The sequence below is a fragment of the Oryx dammah genome, unplaced genomic scaffold (genome assembly GCF_014754425.2).
Source record: "Oryx dammah isolate SB20612 unplaced genomic scaffold, SCBI_Odam_1.1 HiC_scaffold_14, whole genome shotgun sequence".
NCBI lineage: Eukaryota > Metazoa > Chordata > Mammalia > Artiodactyla > Bovidae > Oryx > Oryx dammah.
The window spans coordinates 50,057,184-50,078,744 of record NW_024070198.1 but is presented as its reverse complement, the minus strand read 5'-3'; the positions used below and the strand labels follow the sequence as shown (position 1 = coordinate 50,078,744).

The 21,561-nt window shown below is 60.1% G+C and overlaps 1 protein-coding gene across 1 annotated transcript in view; it reads right to left on the bottom strand.

Annotated features, from left to right (window-relative positions):
• Positions 1-21,457, bottom strand: part of KNDC1 (kinase non-catalytic C-lobe domain containing 1) — a 53,520-nt gene extending 32,063 nt beyond the window's left edge. The window contains exons 1-9 of the mRNA XM_040254456.1: positions 21,351-21,457; positions 15,947-16,145; positions 15,672-15,730; positions 6,058-6,204; positions 5,630-5,747; positions 3,881-4,563; positions 1,193-1,307; positions 500-571; positions 350-411 (exon numbers count right to left, since the gene is read on the bottom strand). Of these exons, the coding sequence (XP_040110390.1) occupies positions 350-411; positions 500-571; positions 1,193-1,307; positions 3,881-4,563; positions 5,630-5,747; positions 6,058-6,204; positions 15,672-15,730; positions 15,947-16,145; positions 21,351-21,443 (1,548 nt within the window). The 5' untranslated portion in view covers positions 21,444-21,457. The remainder of the gene's footprint in view (positions 1-349; positions 412-499; positions 572-1,192; positions 1,308-3,880; positions 4,564-5,629; positions 5,748-6,057; positions 6,205-15,671; positions 15,731-15,946; positions 16,146-21,350) is intronic.
• Between the last annotated feature and the right edge of the window lie 104 nt (positions 21,458-21,561).

Here is a 21,561-nt window from a genome sequence, read left to right as displayed (position 1 = left end):
AGGGGTGCGGGAGGTCAGGGGAGGGGTGCGTGAGGTCAGGGGAGGGGGGTGCGTGAGGTCAGGGGAGGGGGGTGCGGGAGGTCAGGGGAGGGGTGCGGGAGGTCAGAGGAGAGGGTGCGGGAGGTCAGGGGCGAGGGTGCGGGAGGTCAGGGGAGGGGTGCGGGAGGTCAGGGGAGGGGTGCGTGAGGTCAGGGGAGGGGGGTGCGTGAGGTCAGGGGAGGGGGGTGCGGGAGGTCAGGGGAGGGGTGCGTGAGGTCAGGGGAGAGGGTGCGGGAGGACACAGGAAGGGGCTGCGGGCGCCCCGGGAGGGGTGGGAAGAGGCGAGGAGGGTGGAAAAGAGCCCTGGTACCTTTTCAGTCACCAGCTTCTGCTCTGCGACCTCGGGAGCCAGGAAGAACGCGTTGTAAGCGCCTGAGAGAGAAAACCCCAAACCCTGCTGAGCCTCCTTCAGCACGGCCGTGGGTGCTGCCGCAGCCCCCAGGCAAGCCCGCTCACGCACCGTTGACAGGAGGTGGCCCGAAAAGCACGGCCCCGTCCTCGGCCACCAGCACGGAGTCCAGACACAGGCAGGCTGCGGGGGAGGCACGGGTCAGGGCCCCCGAGGGCTGGCCGAGCCGAGGGCAGGGCAGGGTGGCTGCCGGGGCGCAGGCGCTGCGGGAGGAGCGGGGCAGAGGAACGGGGGCCGCCCGCTGAGTGCTGCCCGGGAGGGGCCGCGGGCGAGGCCGGCCCTCTCTACCCGCAGCCGAGGCTCACGGGGCCCGGGGGCGGCCACACCGCAGCGCCTGCCCCCTCTGTTATGTGCCAGGGCCAGGGTGGGGCCAGAGACATCTCTCTGCCTGTCAGGGTAGCGCTTCGGGGGCCACACAGCATCACAGCATCCACGACCACCCCCACCAGCCAGAGGGGACAGCGCCAGCCCTGCTGGGAGGGCGTGGGCTGAGCCCCCCACGCGCTCCGGGTCCACTGCAGGGTCCCCGCTCTAAGGCCCACACGTTGTAAGCTGCGCTCTGACCCCCTCGGTCCTGAGACCAGAGCTGACACTCCAGGCTGCCCCTGGCTCACAGGGTGGACACGGCTGCCCCACCCCAGGCTGTGCAGACAGCACACGGGCGAGGGAGGCCACTCAGCCCCCAGGTCCCGGGCAGATGTGCTGGGGTGGGCGGGCTGGGGGAGGACCCGCGGGGGGTGTCACCTGGGTGCTGGCCGAGCGTCCGCAGGGTGCTGAGGCACGCGTGGGACAGAGCCCAGAGCTCGTACTCCTTGAAGGGCCGGCCCAGCTTGGTCAGGAGGTCCTGCAGGGAGACGCCCTAGGGGTGGGGGAGTTGCATTCAGGGTGCAGGCAACTGGGAGGGGTTTACAGGGCACGGACCGCCTCCAACACGGTGTGTGTGCTCCTGCCCCCCCGTGACAGGCTGGGGGAGCCCCGGCATCTGCACAGCAGGTACTGGGGGCGAGTGGACAGTCCAGGTCCCTGTGCACGGCCAGCGGAAACGTAAAACGTGCAACAGTGTGGAAACTGCATGGAGGCCCCTCAGAGAAGCAGATGCGGATTACCGTCTGCTCCAGCAACCCCACTTAAAAGCGGGGTCTTGAAGATGTGGTTGTACACCCGTGTTCAAAACAGCGTGATTCACGAGAGCAGAGACGTGGAAGAGCCCAGGTGCCTTTGGGCGATGGACGGACAAGCATGATTGGTCCATCCACTCGAGGGACGTCACTGAGCCCTAACGAGGAAGGGAATTCTGACACAGCAACAACGCAGATAAAGCCCAGTCAGTGACACGCCAGCCACAGAGGGACGTTGATTCCTCACACATCACAGACTGAGGGGTCACGGCCAGAGGCAGGAAGCAGATGGGAGGGTGTCAGGGCTGGGGGAAGGGAGGAGGGGTCCTTGCTCAAAGTGGGCGAGTTTCAGTTTGGGAAGATGAGAAAGTTCTAGAGGTGGTGGTGGTGATGTTCGCACAGCAGTGTGAGTACCTACTGCCACCCACCTGCACACTTGAAATGGTTAAGACTGATTTCATGTTAGATGTCCCCCCTTTCCTTGTGACCCCTATCCCATAAAAGTCCCAGAATCAGAAGACTGACTTTACCTGGGAGGGAGTTCTCTGCTTTGGGACCACAGGGGGAGCTAAGCCAAGCCACCACCCTCGGACACAGACGTGCGTGTTTACAGGAAGGTTCGGAGGTGGTGGCTTCACCGCTCCCGGGCTCCACTCTACGCCAGGGTGCGGCCGCCCTGGTCCTGTGGCTCCTCTCCCCGGTCTCACCCAGGCTGTGCCTGGCCAGTGGCCTGGGTTTAGGGGCACAGGGCTCCCCAAGTCTCCTGCTATACGTGGGGTTGGAGCAGCCAGCTTTGCAACCAGGACCTGCTCTCCAGAGATCTGGGTCCCTGACACCTGATGAGCTGTGGCCTGTGTGGGGGCCTAGTCACCAGAGCCCTTTGGGGCGGGAAAGCTGGTGGCTGAGACCATGGCTGGGCTCCCCATCAGCCATGGGCTCTGCCTCCAGATACCACCCACCCTCTGCAGAGTGGTCCCAAGCCTCAGTTCACCCATCTGGGGCGTGGGCTGTCGCGAGGCTGTCGGGCATTTGAAGGTGAGTGGGGCCCCTGGCTCAGGCCTGAAGCTTTCACCCCGGAGCCTGGCGGTATGCACACAAGTGTGGCTGTGTGGGTGGACACGGTGGGGCGGGGCAGGGGGTGGAGTGGACAGCGTGTGGGCCTTGAGCATGTGTTAGTGCGTGCTGGGGTCTCCAGGAGGGATTTCCGTTTTAAAGTAACCATATTTTTCATGTAAATTACCCTCAGGTGCTACTCAGTCAGCCCTCCCCTTGAACCTCCGGGTCAGCCGTGAAGTTCCTCGGCCGTGTCTGACTCTGGGACCCCATGGACTGTAGCCTGCTGGGCTCCTCCGTCCATGGGGTTTTCCAGGCCAGAATACTGGAGTGGGTTGCCCTTTCCTTCCCCAGGGGATCCTGCTGACTCAGGGATTGAACCCGGGTCTCCACACTGCAGGCAGACTCTTACCGTGTGAGCCACCAGGAAGCCCTGGGCCACAGAGGTGGTGGGATGAGGCTGGGGAAGAGCACCACCCCACATACACGCGTATTTGGGCCACAGACCCCCAGGCGGCTTTGTCCCGAGATGCTCATGGGGACCCACCTTGGGGGAGTGACTTGCTGGGGCCAAGACTTCTGCCCACAAGAGGGCTGAGGGCTGCTGCAGGCCACTCAGATCACCCGCGGTCACGCTAAAAACACACAAACCTCGCCCCCCACCCGGAAGACCCCGCCACCTTGGGGAGACCCCACCCCCTGGTCACGGCGGCTGCTCAGAACTCCGTAGGAGAATAACGCTGCTCAGGCCCCATGGTAGAAAATCCGCCTGCAGCGCAGGAAACCAGGGTTTGATCCCTGGGTCAGGAAGATCCCCTGGAGGAGGGCATGGCAACCCACTCCAGTATTCTAGCCTGGAGAGTCCCGTGGACAGAGGAGCCTGGGGGGCTGCAGTCCATAGGATCGCACAGAGTCGGACAAGACTGAGCGACTATCACCTTTCCAACCAAGCTTGACAGGTAAGCAACCTCAACCCACATTCTTAATTAATTTCTAACTTAAAGACGCCCCTGAGCGCCAGGGCTGGCGAAGCAGAGCGGAAACAGCCCTTGGGCCTCCTCCTGGAAAGGCTGCTCCCTGCGCCTCTTTGAGAGAAAAACTAACCCAGCAAAGGCATGCCTAGTTCCCTGTCTTAAAGCTTGGAAACTGAGCCGAAGTGAAGCTGAAGCTGCCCTCCTTCCTTGGGATAAATGACCAGCACGTGGAGGGCACCCGTGAGCGTGCGCAGGCCCCGCACGGCGCGTGGGACCCAGTCACCCACCTGCTCGGCGGCCGCCCTGTCCAGCTCCCCGGCTCCGTCCGCAGTCCCCTTGTCAGGCTCTGGAGTCCCTGGGTCTCCACCCGCATCTCGAGGGCCCTCGGAACCAGGCGGGGTACTTTCCCGAGCGGGGCTGCCGCCGCCCACCCTCTTGTCCTCTCGGCGACGGAGCTCGAGCTCTCGCTCCGGCCACAGTCTGGATCCAGGCTGTGCCTGGAAGCTGGAAAGGCCATGTTTCCCCTCTGGAAAGGCCTTCTTGGGGTCTGGAGAGAAGAATTCCGATGCGGGCAGCGGGGTTTTCACGCTGGTCAGCGACAGGCAGAGGGCGCTGGACTCAGGGCCGTCGGGCTGGAGCCGGGGGAGTGTCCGCACCTTTCTCAGGTGGCTCTTGTCCAGGAAGCCTCTGTCCTGGTCAGCCGCGGGCCGCTGGGCGTCCAGGAGGAGGCAGGCCAGCCTCTCGGGGGCCAGCTCCTCCTGACCCGGGCTCTCTCCATTCTTCGCAGGGGAAGACAGCAGAGCCTTGGAGGGCGGGGTTCCGGGGTGCTCCAGGCCTTCTCTGGTGGGGCTCGGGGGCCAGCCCTCCGGGGCAGGCAGGGCCTCGGAGCCGGCAGGACGGTCCCCCAGCTGCCTTTTGGGCCCTGCACCTCTAGGAGCCAGTCGCCCCCTCCAGGTGATGTCGCCGACATCTGGCAGAGAGCAGGGCACGGTCACTGCGGAGGGCAGCAGCCTAGGTGGGCCTCTCCCTGCCTCCCCTGCTCACGGCCGCCGGTGAACGCGCTGCTGCAGGACCCCTGGCCACACACAGCCCCCCACCTCCCCGGACTGGTCCAGAGACGCCCTGGCCTGCCTCCTTAATCGCACCATCCTGGCTAATTAATGAGCCTCCAGGCTCCGGTGCCCCACCCCCGCCTCCACTGGGGATGAGCTTCCCGCAGGGAAACGTTTCCTAAGGCCTGTCTAATCACCTCATCCAAAAAGCGCATCGTTTCGCTATTACAATTACACAAGCGATCCTCCCCAAAGGAATAAATTAAACCTGGCTGCAGTCCCGCCTCGTCTTGGCGCCAAACCTTCCCCGCACACGTGTCTGTGTGAACCGCTCTAGAGATGCTTGCCCTCCTACTCCTGGGGGTCTGCAGCCCCCGCCCTGGAGCCTCCCCGCTGTTAGAACCGCCAGCGGGCCCGGTGCCACTGCAGCGCCAGGAACGCCGACTTGCGGGAAAAGCTGCTGCCTGGCTGGGAGAGGGGCCCTGCCGCCCACAGAGGCTCTGCCTCCCCCAGGGCCCTCTCGAGCGCAGCTCACTCGAGAGTGCACCCCATAGCCGTGAAAGTCCCAGATGCTTCAGCAACAGCGCGTGTGGCAGGAGCTAGGTGGCCGCCAGAGGATGGCGCTGGGTCCACGGCCCCAAGGCCCCCAGAGCAGGACAGAGTTGAGGGGGCCTGAGCACCCACTTCCCAGATGACCTGCCGCTCACCTCTGATTGGGTGTATGTGTGCGTGTGTGAGCTGTGGGCGTGCGCTGCGTGTGTGCCTGCTGAGTGGTCTAAATAGGTGTGTCCGAGTTTGCACATCCGTGTATGTTTCTGTGTGTGCTCGGGGGGCACACGTGATCTGTTTGGATACGCGTGCATGGAAGTGTGGGTGCTTCCACTGTGAGGATGCTGGTGCTGCCGTGCACACACACACACGTGCACGGCTGCATGCGCGGTAGTGCCTGGGCACATGTGCTGGCCCTCTGGCGGGTGTGCTTACCTTGGAACGCCCCACAGGACTCGATGGAGAGCACTCTCCTCCCGGCGGCCGACAGGCTCCGGCACAGGCGGCAGGACGACGCGAGCTGCAGCTTCTCCTCGCACAGGGCGATGATGCTCTGCGGCGGCGGGCCGGTGCTCAGCCCGCGCCCTCGCCCCGCGGTGGCCCCCACCCCCGCCCGCTAAGCCTTCCAGGCTCTGGGGTCACGGGCCAGGGCTGGGGGAGCTTACGGAAACCCGCAGATTCTGTCCCGCCCATGACCATTACAAGGCGCACCCTTAATCGCCGAAGTGGAGAGTAAAAAGTCAGGAGCGCAGATGGCCAGGTGGTGGGGGCCCTGCATGCTTACTGGGTGTGCGAGTGCGGGCCAGGGCGCACAGGGTTCAGGGTATCTCCTGGGGTGAGGCGGGGCAGGCCTGCGAGCTTACCTGGAGGTCGGGCCTGTCCCCGGGGTCCTCCGCCTGCATCTGGCCCAGCAGCGCCTCCAGCTCCTGGCTCAGCCTGGGCTGGGGCTCAGGCTCTGGCACGTAGTCGAGGGCTGCCTTCAGCGTGGCCCCCAGAGAGTAGACGTGAGCCTGCAGCATCAAAGACCCGCTGGGGCCGGGGGCGGGGCCGTGTGGGCCGGGGGCGGGGAGTGGGCGGGGCCGTGTGGGCCATGGGCGGGGCATGGGGGCGGGGCCATGGGTCGAGCCGTGGGGCGGTGGCCACGGGGCGGACCTGGGGCTGGCCCGTGGGGCGGGGGCGTGGCGGTGCGGGGCCGTGGCGTCATGGGCGGGGCCGTGGGGCCGTTGGGGGCGGGGCCATGTGGTCGGGGTCATGCAGGTCCACGCACAGGCCACCGGTCGCGCGCGCGGTGTTGCTCTTCTGGGCCAGGAGCACCCTTGATCTTTCCAGGGCGGCTCCCCGCCTCACCCCCACCCCCAGGACATCTCTGTTCCTGCCCTGACTGCTCCTTTTTATGCCACTCGTGGACTTTGCTACTTCTCGGCTGAGCTGTTGCCGTTTGGGGTGCATTCCTGCTGGCTCAGATGGTAAAGAATCTGCCTCCCAATGCAGGAGACACAAAAGACGTGTGTTTGATCCCTGGGTCAGGCATGGCAACCTACGCCAGTATTCTTGCCTGGAGAATCCCATGGACAGAGGCGCCTGGCGGGCTGTGGTCCACTGGGTGGCACAGAGTCGGACACCAGTGAGGAGCACCTTCCCTCTTCACGTGAAGGGGCTGGTCTTGGGCTCTGCATCCCGTGGATGTTCTGTCACATCTTTTAACTTTGTTCATGTGTCTTTGACATTAAAAAATTCTACTGTTTCACTGGTGAAATCTGCTGCTGTGACCATCCTCACGTGGACGTCTTCATGCAACCACGCCACGTTTACGAAGGCTCAGGCCCTACAAGTGGGGCTGCCGTTCGGGGTCATGGCCAGCTGCTAAGGAGCTTCGCTCATGAGTGAGATCATTCTTTTTTATTGGCTTCCTTGGAGGGCCTTCCCTAGCCCAGGACAATAAAAACTGCTTACTTCTCTGTTTTTCCAATACTTTTGTAATTGTGAAGCATCGAGCTCTGACCCATCTGGGATATGTCGTTTTGCTGGGCACTGCAGGGATGGGGGTTTGTCTCCTGGTGGAAAGCCACCCTGCGCAGCTAAAGAAGAGCCCGGCGTCTGCCGGCCTGGACCTCGTCCCGCGCCCCTGCTCCCCAGGGCCTGCGCCCTGGCCTCCCCCATCTCACTCTGGGTCTCCTTCCATCCAGACTGTGCTCTTTCAACCATGGCAGCTTCAGAGCACAGCTTCACACCTGGAGGACAAGTTGCTCTCCCATCTCCCCCGGCCCCCAGGGAGATTATTCTCCCATTTGTCAAGTTTATCAGTAAGTTCCACTATTCCCCTTTTTTTAAAAAAAGCCAGAATGGCTGGGATTTCAGTGTAACAGCACTGATGCTGCAGGAGCTGGGCGGACCGCCGTCACACAAGATAAAGCACGTGGGTGCGGGCAGGATGGCCGGCTCTAGATCGCACCGTCAGCAGCGCGCGGATCCGTCTGTGGACAGAAGCTCCCCTGGGGAACCGTGGGATCCGGCAACATTTGCCAAGGGACCTGGCAGGGGTTGTGCCCACCTGCTCTTCAGGTGAGAGGCAGACATGCCTCTGGACCCCTTAGCTAGACTGACTAGGGAAACAAGAGAGGACTCAAGTAAAATCAGAAATGAGAGAGGAGATTTTACAACTGATGCCACAGAAACAAAGGATCATAAGAGACCCCTGTGTATACACCAAATTGGATAACCTAGAAAGAAAGGATACACTCCTAGAAACACACAGTGTACTGAGACTGCATCGCGAAGAAATACACTGCACTGTTACTAATAAGGAGATCAAACCGGAAATCAAAAGCCTCATGACAAAGAGGAGCCCAGGATGAGACGACCTCACTGGTGACTTTTTACCAAACGTTCATTTAGAGGAGAATTAACGCCAGTCCTTCTCAGATTCTTCCAAAAGGCAAATGAGAGGGAACACTCCCAAACTCATTTTATGAGGCCAGCATTACCCTGGCATCAAAGTTAGATAAGGCAATACAAGAGAACTACAGACCAACATCCCTGATGAATACAGATGTAAAAATCCTTAACAAAAATTAGCAAACTAAATTCAAAAGTACATTAGAAAATCATATGCCATGGTCAGCTGGGATTTGTCCCTGGGATGCAAAGATGGTTCAACATAAGCAAATCAATAAATGTAATTCACCATATTAACAGAATAAAAGTTAAAATAATATGATCATCTCAATGCTACTGCTGCTGCTAAGTCACTTCAGTCGTGTCTGACTCTGTGCGACCCCACAGACGGCAGCCCACCAGGCTCCGCCGTCCCTGGGATTCTCCAGGCAAGAGCACTGGAGTGGGGTGCCGTTTCCTTCTCCAATGCATGAAAGTGAAGTCGCTCAGTCATGTTCAACTTTACGCGACCCCACAGACTGCAGCCCACCAGGCTCCTCCATCCATGGGATTTTCCAGGCAAGAGCACTGGAGTGGGTGCCATCGCCTTCTCAGAGAAACCAGAGCTGTGACTAGACGGACCTCTGTCAGCAAAGAAACGTTTCTGCTTTTCAGTATGCTCTCTAGGTTAGTCATAGCTTTTCTTCTGCCCATCAGCACACTGAATTCTCCCAGTGACTCTGCCAGGCTGGCAGTTATGCTCCCCATTTTACAGGAGGGGAGACTGAGGCTCAGGGGAAAGCACCAGGTCTCTAGTGGTGAGGCGTGAGTTTAGACAAAGCTGGTTCTAAGAGACTACTATGACTGCTGCCCTGCGGACAGACGATGGCCCTGGGGGACGTGGCTGCCCCCCAACACACTTCCTTTGTTTCTCTGCAAGCTAGAGGGCAGGTTGAGAGCTGGATAAAGAAGTGCTACCTTTACCCAAGTATGTGAGTCTTGAGAAAGTCATGGTCCCTGAAATATGGGCATAATATGATCATCTCAATAGAAGCAGAAAAAGCATTTGGAAAAATTCACCATTTCCATGATAAGAACTCGCGATAAGTTGGGGATGGTACGGATGTGCTTCAACATAACAAAGGTCACACACGACAAGCTCACAGCCAACATCATACCCGATGGTGAAGTGCTGAACTCTAAGTTTAGAACAAGACAAGGATGCCCATTCTCACAATTCCTCTTCAACACACTGGAAGTTGTTGATAGCCAGGGTGATTAGGCAAGAGAACGAAACAAAAGGCATCAGACTGGAAGGGAAGAGATAAACTTGTCTCTGTGCACGATGTGATCTTACATGCGGAAAACCTTAGCTTCCATCAAAACCTTTTAGAAGTAATCAACAAATGCTGTAAAATTTCAGGATACAAAATCAGCACACACGAATCAGCTACATTTTTATACATTAACAGTGAAATATCTAAGCAAGAAATAAGGCAGTCAGGAGCTTCCCTGACGGTGCAACGGTTACAGAATCTGCCTCGTGATGTAAGGGACGTGGGCCTGATCCCCGGCCATAACACTTAGAAGTGAATGATACTGAAAATGCTAAGAGGCAAAACTCACGTTTGGACGGAAAGTCTTAGCTTTAGGCGTTGACCCTAATGTTAGGAAAGAAGGAAAGCTCAGACTAATGAGCTGAGTGTCCGACTCAAGTTAGGAAGACTCGTTAACTTGAAACAAGCACAAGGAGGATGAAGCGGAGGGGCAGACTCGATGGAGAAGCCGCCACGGCGGGCAGGACCCGGCCCAGGGCTCGGGCGGGCTCCCTGCAGAGCCGGCGGAGAAGCTGCCACGCGGGGCAGTCGCTCTGGCCCAGACGTGACTCGGCTGACCCGAGAAGCCTGTGTTTTTAAACAACTTATTTGACTGAAGTACAGCTGATCAACAATGTGTTAGCTTCTGCTGTACAGCAAAGTGACTCATTCACATATATACTTTAAGGACTCCTCCTCATCATAGTTTATCACAGGGTACTGAACGCGGTTCCCTGCGCCGTGCAGCAGGACCTTGCTGCTCGCCGTCTCACACGTGACAGTTGGCACCCACTCACCCCGAACTGCAGTCTTTCCGTCCCTGTTGGAACCACAGGTCTGGGCTGCACGGCTGTGAGTCTGTTTTGTGCCATATTTTATCTTCCACATGTAAGTGCCACCATATGGTATTTCTCTTTCTCTGTCTGACTTACTTCACTCTGATGGTCATCTCTGGGTCCATTCGTGTTCCTGCAAAGGACGTTATTTCATCCTTTTTCGTGACTGAGTCATATTCTGTTGTATATACGCACCACATCACTTTCTCCTCTTTTTTGGCCACGCCATGAGGCTGGCAGGGTCTCAGTTCCCAAACCAGGGATGAACCCAGGCCGCAGCAGGGAAAGTGCTGAGCCCTAACCACTGGACCACAGGGACATCCCTATGTCTTGGCTATCCATTCATCTACAGCAGGTTGCTTTATGGCCTGTTGAACACACATCGTATGACTGCTTTAGCCATTAGAGAAGAAGATGCCTTTAAAAATCAGAATGGAGTTGCTACAGTTCAGGCATCCACGGAGGATCCAGGTGGCTGAAGGTTCAGACACCTTCCTGCATCCCTGAGAACTTGGATTTCGGGATGCTGCTATCAGACTCAGGGACACCACCAGCCATTCTCAAAACAGTATCTGCCAGCAGCTGCCAACTGCAACCTTACTTGCAAGCCGCCCCCTGTGACTATGCAGGCATTTCAGACCCCAACAAATCCTGCTTAACCAGCACCCTTCCTTCTTGCAGCTCAGACCCTAATTCTTGACAGACAACTTAAGTAATTTTGTGGGTTTTGCCTTTAAAGCCTCCACATTTTGTACCCTGGGGACACGATGCGAGTGCTTCTTGTCTTTCAGGCTGCAGTCCTCTGTTTGGCTCAAATAGCAGTCTTTGCATTTCTATTATGGATTATTATTTCTGTTGACAAAACTAACAAAGTAAAGGGTATAGAAAGGATGTACTCCTTCCTGCAAGACTAGCAAGAGAAGGCACAAATAAATCACCCACGGAGTGGAAGGGGGCGCCTGCAATAAGAGCATCGATTAAGAAAGGATGTCCCCTGCAACTTCAAAAACACAGGTAACAACGGGCAGCTTTTTAGAAATATGTGGTTTATCAAAAGCTGAGTCAATAAGAAATTCAAAACAGGTAAGTCCTATAATTATTAAAAATAGAGCAGCAATTAACTCTTCGCTCCAAGGAAATAGATGGCTTCCTAAGTAAGTCTGATCAGACTTTCAAGGACCAGACTATTCCATTCTTATGTAAGTTGTAACACAGCAAAGGAAGCGGGGGCGTTTGCACACGACAAAGATACTCCTGATAGCAACACATTCAGAAACATCAAGAGAATGGAAAACCACCAGCCACTCATGAACATACGAAGAGATGCAAAGCAGGCATCAGTCGATCAAACGTAACGGCGTAAAGAAAACACAGGACGCTGCCCGTTTAGGTATTTCTAAGTGGGAAAGGTTGACTTAATGTTAGAAAATAAATTCGGAGATACTGACATCTTAATAATCATTTCAAAAGCTGCAGAAGCATTGCACAGTAGAACACGATGCCTGTGCACAGCAGGGGCCTCAGGCAGAAGTCGTCCTGCTGGGAAGGTGGGAGGAGCTCTCAGGATGGCGGAGAATCACTGACCTGCTCACCCCTGCTCCAGCCCACACGCGACGCGGCGAGTGGCAGACGTGGCACCGAAGCTTTGGACAGCAACACAGCCTGCCCACTTCTGCTGGTGACTTGATCAGCTGCAGGCAGATTTTTTACCACTGAGCCACCTGGGAAGCTTCCCTGGTGGCTCAGGCTGTGAAGAATCTACCCACCATGCAGGAGACACAGGTTCAATCCCTGGATCAGGAAGATCCCCTGGAGGAGGGCATGGCACCCACGCCAGTCTTCTTGCCTGGAGAGTCCCGTGGAGAGAGGAGGCTGGCGGGCTGCAGTCCACTGGGTTGCAAAGAGTCGGACACGACTGAGCGACTAACACTTTGACCAGTTACATAGAAAGTTATCAGAAATAATCAAATAATTTACCACAAGGGCTGATACAAGATTAAGCTGTTAAAGTGAACTGCATTTCTGTAGGCTTGACACGAAAAGCAGGAAAATGTGATTCCAAAGATGACCATCTGTTTACACAGAGTCAGAAGCATCCCGTGCCTGAGAGTAACCTAGTAAAGGACACTCAGGTAAAACACAGGAGAGGCTTTAAACTGGTACTGAGACAGCAAATAAGAGCTAAAGAAATGAAGAGGAATAATGTGTTTCTAGAGGAGACCACCTATGATAAGGGTGTGAGTTCTCCCCAGACTGAGGTACAGATTCAGAGCCACTCTAGTCGAAATGCCAACAGAGCTTTTCATGGAACTTGGCACTAAATCCAAGCCTTCTGTGGAAGAAGAAAGACTTCAGAACAGCCAGGATGCTGCTGAAAGGAACAGGGAGTGAGCCCTTTCCGTGTGAGACACTGGGCTCCTTGTGGAGCTGGGATTGCTAGTAAATGCAGGGTGCAGACCCCCCTGGACTAGAGCAGAGGTCTGGGAAGTAGACCCACTTTTGTCTGGACTGGGGTGTGTGTGGCTTTGCTGGAATATGCCCAAGGCGAGCCAATAAACAGCTGGAAAGACCCTTTTCTACACAGAAAAGGATGAACTTGGATCCTTGCCTCACATTACATAAAAAAAATGCACCTCGGGTGGATTAAATGTGAACAACAAAACCTTTGAAACTCTTGGTAGAAAATGCCAAGTATCTGTTGGACCTTTAGGCAAAAAACAAAAGAAACCACTAACAGTGAGAGAAAACACTGTCACCTACGAACTGGCCCCTGCAGTCCACCTCTACAAGGGTTAAATCAGGCGCTGCTGCAGCTGCTGACCCTCAACACTCCTGAAAGGAGCTCGGGGTGGAGAGGCCCTCTGCTCCGGGGAAGGTGGCGGGACAGGTCTTCCAACAGATGCTGTTGGGACCCAATTGTATGAGCCCAGTTTCTGCATCTCATTTCCAGAAAAGCACTGAAACCCTTCATGGTGGCGTCTGCTCCCTGTGACTGGCAGACCTTCTGCAAGGATGCGTGCGTGCGCTTCCCTGCTGGCTCAGCGGTGAAGACTCTGCCTGCTGATGCAGGAGACACAAATTCAGTCCCTGGTTCAGGAGTGCACAGGCGGTGGAGCAACGAACCCCGTGAGCCACGACTACGGGGCCTGTGCACTGGAGCCTGGGGGCTGCAACTGCTGAGCCCACCGTCCTAGAGCTCACGCTCCACAGCAAGACCCAGCAGTGAGGAGCCCGCAGACTGCCACGAGAGAGCAACTCCTGCTGCTACAACTACTGAAAGGCCCGCACAGCCGATGAATACATAAATAAATAATAACATCTGAAAAATGAAAAAAAAAAAAAGAACAGGAGCTTGACTGCACATAGGTGGCGCAGCGGTAAAGAATCTGCCTGCCGGTGCAGGAAACACACGAGACGTGGGCTCCATCCCTGGGTCGGGAAGATCCCTTGGAGGAGGAAATGGCTACGTGCTCCGGTATACCTGCCTGGAGAATCCCATGGACAGAGGAGCCTGGGGGCCCCGGTCCACAGGGTCACAGAGTTGGAGACCACTGAACGATTGAGCACCCTCCCACGCCACTTCCCCTTCACCAAATTGCGCATATACTGGTCTCCCCGCCCTCTGGAGCAGTTTCTCAGACATGTCTGAAATGCTGTCTCCTGGGCTGTCATCTCATTTTGCCCCAAATAAAACTTAACTTGCAGCTCTCACATTGTGCATTTTTTTAAAAGTCAACAACACCAATGATTTGACTGTTTTATAAATGACAAGGCTCCCCTGGTGGTGCAGTGGCTAAGAATCCACCTGCCAAGGCAAGGGACACGGGCTTGACCCCTGGGCTGGAGAGCCTCCATGTGCCGAAGAGCGACTAACCCTGTGCACCGCCACTACTGAGCTCGAGCTGAGCCTGCGCTCCCCCAGGCCCGAAAGCCGCAGCTGCTGAGCCTGCACTCCCTGGGCCGCCAGCTGCAGCGACTGCACTCCCCCGGACCCGCAAGCCGCAGCGACCGAGCCGCACTCCCCCAGGCCCGCCAGCTGTGGCGACTGAGCCCTCGCCGCTGGGAGCCTGTGAGCAGTGACAAGAGAAGGCACTGCAGTGAGAAGCCTGCGCACCTAGAGGAAGCCCACACAAAGCGATGAAGACTTGGGCAATAAATTAATCAATCTAGAAACAAGTTTCTAAACAGGAAGGACTGATAAACTTTTTTTGTCATCAGAGGATGCCTTCAGGCAGCTTTTCTCAAAGCATGGTTCCAGAGGCCACACGGCTTCACAGCGGAAGGCTGTGGGGCTCCCTGGGCCGTGGGCTGGGCGCGGGCACGGCAGACTGACCGCAGACGCCGCGGTGAGAGCCGGGCCTCCGCCGAGCTGGGCCATCGGGAGGTTTATAAACGCGGAAAACAATGCCACTGACCTCACTGTTTTTGTGGGAGAATACTGTCACTTTTCATGAACATATGTTATACACGCTAACAGGAAATGGGTTTATGATCGTTATTAAATGAGTCAGCAGGTGGACTTTTTCTGCGTTTCTCCATTTTCTCTGTAACACGGTGAGCCCTGGCAGGTGCGACTCACACAAAGCTCTTTGGAGACTTGATTTCTAGGAGTATAAGGGTTCCAAGAACCAAAGAGTTTGAGAACTGCTGCCTCAAGGAAGTGAGACGTCACATTCCACAGTGAACACGACATCTGCAATCCTAACAAAATGGAGGAAAATACGGGGAGAAAAGCGGGACGACTGGAGAGAGCCGGGCCGCCAGGCCCCGCCCGCCCACAGGGCCAGCGCCCGGGGCCGCCCCGGGCAGGCAGGCCGGTGGGGATGCTGGTCTCTCCAAGCGGGGGGAGCGTGCCCCTGGGCCCTCCCGGCTCGGCAGTGACCGGGCCGGGAGCTCATGCTGGACGCTCTGAGGCCGCACAGAGCAGCGCGGGTGCCAGCAGCCCCGCCCCCGCCCGCCCCCGCCCCACGAAGGGTGTGATGCCCAGTGCAGAAAAGGAAGTTCCGGGGGCAGAGAGGCAGCGGGAGGCTCTCTTCCGGAAGCTGAACTGGCACAGGTGGGCCCTCCCCTCTCTAGGTCTCTGCCCAGGGGTCCCTTGCTGGGGAAGGGCCTGGCGGCCTCGGTGACCTTGGCCCGAGTGTCCTTGGCGTGGCTGCGGCTCACACTCGTGGGGGATTCTCTGGGCCACAAGCCTCCCGCAAGCGGCCCCGTCAGTCCTTCAGAGGAGCTGTGACTCCCGCCAGCCGCCACTGGTAATTTTAGGCGCTTTTAACATCTTAGATGTAGTCACTTCACACTCAGACAGCATGCCAGGCGCGCGGTGAGGAGCCGGCAGCCAGACGCGTGCTGTCGCCGGAGCCCAGCAGCAGGGTGAGTGCCCCACGCAGCCCCTCGGGGGGACCCCAGCGCTCGCGGAGGGGGCCGGGTGCTGGCCTGCTTGCTGCCACTTACCTCAAAGGTGTTCCCCGTCACGTCAAACTCTGGGGGCACGAAAGCTCCCTCAGGGTCATCTGGGGAGGGAAGAGAAGATGCTGTTCACACGGTGACCCCCCCAACACCCGGCAGGTGAGACAGGTCGCCAGGCTCTTCCCAGATGGGGGGCTGCGTGCACCTGGGCCCAGCCCCCGGCCTCCCCTCACCCAGGCCCAGGCAGGTTGCCGTGGAAACCCGGCTCCAGAGCCGGCGCCCGCGGCCCCTCTGTGCTCATGTCCCCGCGCGGGCCTCACCGCTGAGCTGCTCCATGAAGCACACGTTCCCGCTGGTGTTGAAGGCCAGCGTGTCGGGCGTGATGCACAGGGTCTGGAAGATGGCCGAGTGGGCGACGCTGCGCATCGCCAGGCTGCACTCCAGGCACACGGCCCAGGCCTCCTGCTCGTTCAGGCCGCCGTCCCGCAGGGAGAGGATGTCGGCCAGGGACACGTTCTCCTGCCGAGACAGCCTGGGCTGAGCCCTGGGCGCCTGCGGAGGGGCGCCCTCACGTCTGGATCTGACTCAGCTGTGGTCCTGCACCCACTTGTGTGCACACAATACACTAACACAGTCGTGCGTGTGCATGCACACACCTGCTGTCCCCATACACGCACACGACTCTCACACATTAGTTACCAGAGGCACAGGCACGCAGAACCCGCGCATGCACACACTGAGCCCACGCGTCCACGCGAGGCACGCCTGCACGAGCACGTTCACCACAGGCGCACACGTCAGACACCCTGTACCTCAGCACCCTTTTCCAGGCCCTTGTTTGATGCGCTGGTCAGCCCTGGGTGTCTGTGCGTTCACACACCACCCACCTAGAGAAGGGACGGGACACAGAGGGAGCCAGACTGGGAGCTGAGCGGGGAGCATGCGGGCCGTGGTCAGGAAAGGGCCTGGACACCCAGCCTCAGAGTGGGAGTGGAGAATGGGGTGAGCAGGGCTGGTGAGCAGGGGTGAGGGGTGAGCAGGGCTGGAGAGCAGGGGTGAGGGGTGAGCAGGATTGGAGAGTAGGGGTGAAGGGAGTGAGTGGGGTTGGAGAGTAAGGGTGAGCAGGGTGGTACAGAAGAGAGGTCCCCAGCTTCCTGTCCCTACCAAGCTTCTGCCTCCAGCCTCCACTGCCCCCACCCCCAGCATGCAGGGTGTTCTCAGGTGTAGCCGAGCTCAGGTCCTGAAAGGAGCCTCCGCCTGTAAACTTCTCCCCTTCCGTGCTCGGGTCCCCAGAGCCACGGCTGAGGAGGTGAAGAGTCTGAAGGAGGGACAGCAGGCTGGGAGGCGGTGTGTGTGCGCGGCGCTGGGAGGGCGGAGGCGGACGGGGCAGGTCTGCTTGGGTGCCTTGGTTTCCCCCACAGTCCACGTCCTTCTCAGCTCAGGGAGGGCCTCGGTGCCACCCTCCTGGGCCTGCCCTGCTCTCTCTGTTGGGCATGGCGTTAGGATGGGTGAGGATAAGGCAGCCCCAGGGCTCGTGGCTCCTAGAGCCAGTGGGCGGTGGGCCCGTGCCAAGCTCCGGCAGTGTGTGGACCCTGCGGAGGGTGGACGGGCGTCTTAAAAGGAGAATCCTGAGCAAAGAGCGGAGCAAGCGGTCAGACCGGGGCAGCAGACAGTGACCCCGAATCCGCCGGCTGCGTCTGGTTCTCCCGTAAGAGGTCGTCCACATTCACCTCACGCAGGGCCTGTCTGTCCCCCAGGACCCTGAGGACTCAGAGCCTGAGGCGCCCGGGGGCGCCGTGGGGCCTGGTTAGAGAGGTGCCGGGCACCGAGTGTGCACGGACGCATGCCCACACACCAAGAGGCCCATGCACACGCACCCAGACACGCACACACAAGCCCGAGGACCCCGTGGGCTTGGCTGTGAGGAGGACGCGTCTGAGCCGGGGCTGCTGCAGGGCCCTCGCTGACTCTCCCCGGCTGTGGCTGCGGGGGCACCAGGCCTGCCTGCTGGCACAGACAGGCCTGCTGCCAGGATAAGGCGCCCAGGGCAGGCCCACGGCTTCTGGCCCAGGGCCAGGCCTCTGCTGCCCTGCCCAGTGGATGATGCTCTGGTCGGGGGAGACCCTCAGGGAAGCCAGAGCCCTGCACCCACAGACGGGGCAGCCCCTGCGGGGTCTCTGTGTGGCTCCGTGGGGCGATACCCACAGGCCCCTAGTCAGTGCTTCCGTTCAGCGGAGCCCGCCCCCCCAGGCGGGATGGTCTCAGACCCCCCGAAACCCCACTACTACAGCGGGAGGCGGGATTCAGCTGAAGCAGGTTCCAGCACACCCAGGGAAGGCCCTGCCACATGACGGCAGGCCCTGGGCCCACAGGCACCGCCCTCTGGGACCTGCCCCTCTGGTCCTCCCTGCTCGGGCCCAGGCAGGAGGAGGGACCCTTCCCTGCCTGGATCCGGGGCTCAGGGAGGCCAGGCAGGTGCCAGGCAGACTTGGCCAGTGGGCCCAGACAAGGCCCGAGGGGCGGGCCACATGCTGGCTGTGCAGGGCCTTCAGACCACCGGCCCCACCTGAACTCCCGCCCACTAGGCTGGAGCTGGGGCTCTTCCCCGAGGGGCAGCTCGGGACCCCAGGGACCCTGAGCCTTGTGCCAAGCAGGCCCTCGTCCACACCTGAGGCGATGGGGCTTGGAGGCTGGCAGGGGCTTCAGGGCGGAGGCAGACGTTTGTGGGTGGTGGGGGCGGGGGGCAGTGACATGTTAGGAACAGACAAGCTGGTGAGGCTCCAGCAGACGCCTGTGTTCCCCCCGCTTCCGGGCACCTGGGACCCACCAGGGCTGTGGCAGGCGGGGGCACTTCCATCCTGCCACTGCCCACGTGGCTGGACCCAGACACCGCGGCCAGTGGTCACTGATTCCAAGTCCTGGGTATAGACCCAGCCTTCTGGGCAGGTCCAGAAGGTTCTCCAGAACCCAGCCGGGGCCCGTGCCCCACCCCTCAGCACTGCCCAGCAGGACGCTGCCCGGTGGGCCACAGGCTACATCTGCGGGTAGGCCTCCCAGGGCAGTTAGAGTAGGCTCCCTGGCAGTCGTATGGGCAGAGGTTCAGTATCTGACCCGGCTGGGAGGAGACCAGGGGAAGTGGGGGACGCAGCCTTCCCGGGCAGCCCCCTGCTGTCACGCTGGGTCCCAGATGGTGGTCTTCTGCCGCCGGCCGGGCACAGCGAGGTGCTGGCCAGCAGGAGTGTCTGTCCCTCTGGGGCGGGCCGTGGGCCAGGCTGCCTGGGCCACGGGACCCCTCCACAGGCCATTCTGTGCATTTCAAACGCTGCCTCTCTGCCTGCAGACTCCCTGGCCCAGCCCAGCTCCCGGCCCACAGACGCTGGGGAGACAGATGTCCCGCTGGTCTTCGGGGGCAGTAGGGATACTCCCTTAGGAGAGCCTCGGGACTGGGAGACCCTGCCCCCCGAAGGCCCCTGAACACCAGGGCCGCCTGCAGCCTGGTGGCTGACGTCTGCCCCTCCCGGACGGCTCTGCCTCTCTGCTCTGGGCTTTGCGGGTGCCAGAGTGAGGATGCTGCTTGCTGGTGGCCAGGGGCCGGGGGGCCAGGACCTTGCTGGGCGGTGCCGGCCTTGAGTTCTCATGCCCATCTGTCGCCCATGTGTCCCCAAGGCAGGTGCCCAGGGTGAAGTTGCTGGGACAGGGGGAGGGGCACCCACACCCCACTACCGGACCCCTAACTTTTCCAAGGAGGTCGGTCTGCTCCACGCCCCCCACCCCGCAGGGAGGGCGGCCTGGTTTGCGCCAACCTGGCGCTGGCGGGAAGGTAGTCACGGCCCTCTATCTTGTGTTCCCTGAGTGTAATGAAGTCTAACGTTTTCTCACATGTTTACCAGCGATTTGAATTTTGTCTGCGGTCACAGTGGGGGAGGGACCGTTCAGAGGCTCCTGCTGGAGTCTCCGGCTCACGGGACTCAGCTGATACAGTGAGCTGTGTAAGCTGCGAACACCCGCGTCTCCTGCGCTGGGTACGGTCGCCACCGGAAGCTGCCTGCGTCCCTGCCCGTGGTCCTCTCACACGGGACAGCCTTGGGGTCAACCTGACGGCAAAGTGCTGTCGTGGACAGGCCCACGTCCCTGGAGGGGACTTAAAGCCTTTAATACTGACCATACCCACTGTGTGCAAGCACCAGAATCTGGAGCAGGGGCAGGACCTCGCTGGAGCCCCAGGGACAGGCCTCCGGGTTCAGAACACACCCAGGGCAGTGCCTCGCATCAGGAGAGGCTGCAGCGAGAGGGGCGGGTTGTCCGGACTTCCTTGCTGGACAGACCACCACCGCAACCTCCCACGACACCTGGAGGTCATGGCCACGGACGGCGGGGGCCCCAGCCCCACGCACTGGGCTCGGCGGGGGCTATTACATCCCCAGGGCGCTGTGACAGCTACCAGAGAGTCTCAGGGCTCCGCGGACGGACAGACTGCAGGCTCGGAGTGGAGGCTTTGGGTTCAAACCCTGCTCTGCCTGCCCTGTTTACCGGGCACCCATCACAGCTCGGTGTCTCGGGCACAGAGGAGGCCCTGGAGGCGTGGGGCAGTCGGTGCAGAGAGGCCGTGTGGAGAACCACGTTCTGCGTCTGCCTCGGAGGGTGGTTTGGGGGACGGGAGGTTTCCAGCAGACGCTTCAGGAACCTGCCCTCCGGGAGCATCTGCAGGCTGTGTGCCGGGAGCGCCCTTCACTCCGCCATAAAGCCGTGGAGATACCCACAGAGTTATTTATTCCCTTGTGGTTCTCTCCGCTGCCCTCTCTCTCACCAAATCCAGGCCACGGCGGGTGGGGATGGGGTGGGGAGGCAGTACCCCCCACCCTCCCCCTCGGGCACTGCCCCCTCCGCAGACTCTGAAGGACTGTTTCTAGGGCATGAGCCCCTCTGTCCTTAGAACCAGCTCGGCTAAGGACGTGGGCAGGGGCCAGCTGGGGGCAAGGGCCCCAGGGCCTGCAGCAACAGTTTCTGTGACCCTCCAGTTCAGGAGGGCAGGTGGGTCTGTCTTGTAGACCCCACACATGGGCGTGTGCTGGGACGGGGGCTCTGCAAAGACCCCAAAGCCCAGGGAGCAGCTGAGCCGTCCAGCGGCCACCTCTGCTGTGGCCGGGACTGGCCTGTTCAAGAGCCAGGGGGTCTCCACGCGACCCCGACCTACAGAGCTACCTGACGAACCCAGGCCCAGGGGCAGCTTCTCCGACGGGGTTGCAGGTGAACTGGCTCTCGAGGTGCTTGGCCAAGTTAGCGGCCAGAAGCCCCACGGGACAGAGCCTCCCACCCTGGCGGGGGCTCAGGACTTGGGCTCCTGACTGAAGGCCCCGAGTGGTCGTCAGTCACAGGGCCCCCAGCCCCCACACCACCAGCTCCTGAAACAGACCTGACTGGGCTCTCTGCCCAGAGGCCCCGCTCAGCAACTAGCACCTCAGCGAGGGGGATTCACCGGGTGGGGCCTGGGGCCAAGGCGCCCACGCTCATTCCCCCAACATCTGTTAACCCCGGGCCCCCCTGCAGGGCGCCGACATCTGCACCGACGGCCCACAGCTGCGGTCCTGTGCGGAGGGGGCGGTGAGAATAGCTGCAGGGTCCCCTGCGGCCGGGACCTGGCCCGCGGGGACCGGGGGTCTGGGGGTCTCTCTGCGAACCCCTCGGTGGGGGCGGTGGGGGTCCCGCCGTGGGGCGGGGGCTCACCTCGTCTTCTGGCAGAGTGGGGAGCGGCTCGAAGTCGTAGAAGTCCAGGTCCTTGCCGTCCTCCTCATAAAAAGCCGCCGCGGCCCGGTCCATGGTCTGCGTCCTTGGGCGCGCCGCCGCCGGAGCCGCCGCGTCCTCGCCGCCCGAGGTCCGCGCGGCCGGCGCCCCTCCCAGCCTGGCCTCGCCGCCCGCGGCCCCCGCTCCCCGGCCG